Here is a 3,952-nt window from a genome sequence, read left to right as displayed (position 1 = left end):
ATTATCTTTGTATAGATCTAGTAGAGTGCTGTATGAATGGGTAAATGAGGACACAGATTGTAGTGTAAAGCGCTTCGAGTATCTCAATAAGATAGAAAGGCGCTATATAAGTACAGTCCATTTACCATTATATTTATAAGACTGAGCTGAATACAGCACCTCACACTGAGGAAGTCTTTCGGATGAAAGAAGAAACGTTTTTACTTTTTTTTTTTTTTTTTTTTTTGTGAATGTCCAGAGGACCAGATTTAACTTTTTTAGATTGTTCTTCCTGGATTATTGAGCATGCATCAGGATATCTGACTAGAACTGATTCTGTGCTGTGCCAAGTTTTGGAGCCAGACGGAAAACCTCCAGGATATTGTGCTCCTCCAAAAAGCATTTTAACTGGGAATATAAATTTATTTTTTTAATTTTTGAAAAACAAGGCAGCTTGGAGATGGGCCTAAAATTAGCCAAGACAGTTTGGTCTAGGCTAGGCTTTTTAAGCAGGGGCTGCACGTTTGAAACTTTACTGGACAACACCTGAGGACAGACTGCTATTTATAACAGCAAGGATCACCTGCTTGATGCTGGAAAAAAAAAAAAAAAAAAAAAAAAGGAGAACCTAATGGCTTGATATGGCTGACTACATTCTCAAAAAGGTTCACAGTCACTGACTCATATTTATCAAACACAGCCAGGCAGGGGACAAAGCAGGAGGGGTCAAAAGCAGGGGCTGAAATAAGGGCCCTTGTGGTAATAACCATATTTATAAAAAAAACTGCAGGAAGTCATTACAAAGTTCACTTGAGGCTTCTAGGCAGACAGGTTGTGGGGCCTTCAGGACAGTGTCAATAGTTTTAAAAAAAGGACATGTGGGTTGTTGTGATTGGACACAATAATGTCTGACAAGTGTTCTTTTTTGTCCTCTTTGACAGTGTTCTGATATTGATGTTGACAGTCCTTTAAAATGTGAAATGAAACCTCCAATTTATCTTTTTTTCATCTCCGTTCAGCTCTGCGGTACCCTTGTTTGGCTACAAGAGTTTTTCATTAAACCAGGCTTCAGGTCTCTGGCTTTAGGCCGCACCAGTTTTGACATAGCTACAGAGTCCAGAATGGTTTGACAGGAGGAGTCAAACCACGAGCTCAGCTGTTCAGTATCAGTAGCAGAGTCAGTGGGAGCAGAAAGCTGTTCAAATTATATTTCCAATTCCCTCATTTTGCTTTGCAATGGTGAACAATATTCCACAAAAGTTGATGCATTTCTGTTTAACCACCAAAATATTTTTTGATATGTGATGGTTGAGAAAAACCACACACTGTTCAATAAACTTGGTTTAATTCACATGTGTTTCTGCTTTGTCCCTCATATATTTGAGCCAAGTTCTGCACAACAACAGCAGACAGAACAGACAGAACATGGCAGCATAAGCCTTTAACACCATCTGAACAGCTGCTGGGAGGTCTGGGTGGGACAGTGTGGACTCTCCTCCACCCAGATGAGGATAAACAAACAGGTGGATCTCAGCAACCCTGCGTCCCTGCAGCCAGCAATAGTAGACACCTGAAAAATAAAAAGACTATTAACAGCAAAAATCATTCCGTTATTCTTTGGTTATTCTGTTTGCTGGAAACAGACACTATAGTTGTATTTTGTATAATCTTTGCCCTTTAAGGCTGTCGCTAGTGGGCTTATCCCCGCGTGCAGCATGCCAGAACTGAAAACTTTAGTCCACGCCCACCTACTGTGTGGGCCCCATCCCCAGTCCCTATAAATTGCCTCTGAGACTGGGGATCGACTCCTCATTTTCTTCAGCCAGCAAGCAGCATAAGAAAACAGACAGGAGAAGATTTTAAGCGGATGGAATATTTCCTCAGCTCTGATTGCATGCCATCTGCGAAGCTGCTTCAGAGCAAAGCATGCAGGTAGGCTCTCAATTTTTCCTTTCGTAGCACTAGTTAGGTGTTGGACATTTCTGCCTTCAACTAGGAGTTAGCTAGCAGTCTCAGTCCCCACCTCTCAGCTAGAGGGCTGAAGACAGGGCTGCCACCGACAGGTAGACTTTTCCTTTGTCCAGAGATTAAAGAGGCATGCTCGTATATGTTCTGCCCGGCATATTCAGGAAGTGGCAAACGCTAGACCTAGCTGTGCCAGAGCCCTTAACCCAGCTTAGACTCAGCGGGAAAGATTGCCGCTCTGTACTCCAACTGCCAAGACCCAGTCTGACTGTGTTTCCAGTATGACAGTGTATGCAATACTGCAATAAGCCCATTAATCACACAAATAATAAATAAGTCCCTACAATCTGGCCATATTCCATTGCCTCTTAAAACTGCCATCATTAGGCCTCTTCTGAAAAAATCCAATTTGGATCCAGACATTCTTTCTAATTACCGCCCAATTTCCCACCTCCCATTTCTGTCAAAAGTGCTGGAAAAAGCAGTTGCTGCTCAGCTGCAGATCCACCTACAACAACACTCCCTGTATGAGAAGTTTCAGTCTGGCTTCCGTGCAGCTCACAGTACTGAGACCGCATTGCTGAGAGTCACCAATGATGTCCTCATGGTTGCTGACACTGGTTCTCCCTCCCTCCTTGTTCTCCTTGACCTCACTGCAGCTTTCGACACTGTGGACCATAGTATCCTCCTTCACCGTCTTCATGTGGAGGTCGGTCTCTGTGACACTGTCCTGGACTGTTTAAATATTTCCTCTCCAATAGGTTGGAATGTGTTAGTCATGACAATGCCAAGTCCCAGACTGTCTGTGTCTTCTGTGGTGTCCCTCAAGGGTCAGTTCTAGGGCCCCTGCTATTTTCCCTTTACATACTGCCTTTAGGTCAAATTATTAATCAGTGCATTTATTTTCACTGTTATGCCGACGATACACAGCTTTACATCAGGACTGGCGCCTCATCATCACCATTGTCATCTCCATCTTCACTCACTGCCCTCTCTACCTGCCTGGAGGAGATAAGGGCATGGATGAATCAGAACTTTCTTCAGTTAAACTGCTCCAAAACTGAGGCCATACTGATTGGCACCCCTTACCAGGTTCAAACATCAACTATAACGACTATTTCCTTTTCTGGACAAGACATCCCCCTCTCCACATCTGTTACAAATCTTGGAATAAAAATGGACTCTCATCTTACATTTGAAAATCACATTAAGCATCTGTTTAAAACCTGTTTTTTTCCATCTCCGAAATATCTCCAAACTTCACCCATCTCTCACTTTTGCTGATGCAGAGAAACTCGTTCATGCCTTTGTCTCCTCCAGGCTCGACTATTGCAACTCCCTGTTTACTGGAATTCCCAGCAAAAACCTTCAGAAGCTTCAATATATTCAAAACAGTGCAGCCAGGATTTTATTGAGAGCTTGTAAATTTGAACATATTACACCTATTCTCTATAACTTCCATTGGCTTCCTGTCACCTGCAGAATTCAGTACAAAATTGCTCTCATTACTCATCAATGTTTAAACGGAAATTTACCAGATTATCTGAAGGACCTTCTTGCTCCATATTCATCCACCCAGTCCCTACGATCACAGAACAGTCATCTCCTCCTTCCACGAACTAAATTAAGGACCATGGGAGATCGGGCATTCTGTGTGGTTGCCCCCCACCTCTGGAACTCCCTCCCTGAATATCTGAGAGCTCCGCAATCATTGGTTGACTTTAAAAAAGGCTTAAAGACTTTTCTTTTTAAGCAAGCCTATTCTGCCTCCATGTGTTTTTATCACTGATTTTAGTTGATTTTATCATTGATTTTGGTTGCACTTTGAGATTTTTGTTAATGAAAAGTGCGATACAAATTAAATTCATTATTATTATTATTATTATTACTGTAGGGAGCAGCCTTCGAACCACTGAAGATGAGAATACCTGTTCCTCCTCTGGAGCCAAGCCTGCTGGCTATTTTTTGGGGTCTGAGCAGCTCGGTACGTTGAACGACAGTCAAACCC

At 42.4% G+C, this 3,952-nt stretch overlaps 1 protein-coding gene across 1 annotated transcript in view; it reads right to left on the bottom strand.

The window, feature by feature from the left end:
- Positions 1–1,322: 1,322 nt before the first annotated feature.
- The window catches only part of LOC119416589 (Ig-like V-type domain-containing protein FAM187A), a 178,727-nt gene continuing 176,097 nt past the window's right edge, over positions 1,323–3,952 (bottom strand). The window contains exon 12 of the mRNA XM_037683778.1: positions 1,323–1,549. Within this exon, the coding sequence (XP_037539706.1) occupies positions 1,323–1,549 (227 nt within the window). The remainder of the gene's footprint in view (positions 1,550–3,952) is intronic.

Source organism: Nematolebias whitei, chromosome 11 (assembly GCF_014905685.2).
Source record: "Nematolebias whitei isolate Nwh7 chromosome 11, NemWhi1, whole genome shotgun sequence".
Classification (NCBI taxonomy): domain Eukaryota; kingdom Metazoa; phylum Chordata; class Actinopteri; order Cyprinodontiformes; family Rivulidae; genus Nematolebias; species Nematolebias whitei.
This window is presented reverse-complemented; position numbering and strand designations above follow the sequence as displayed.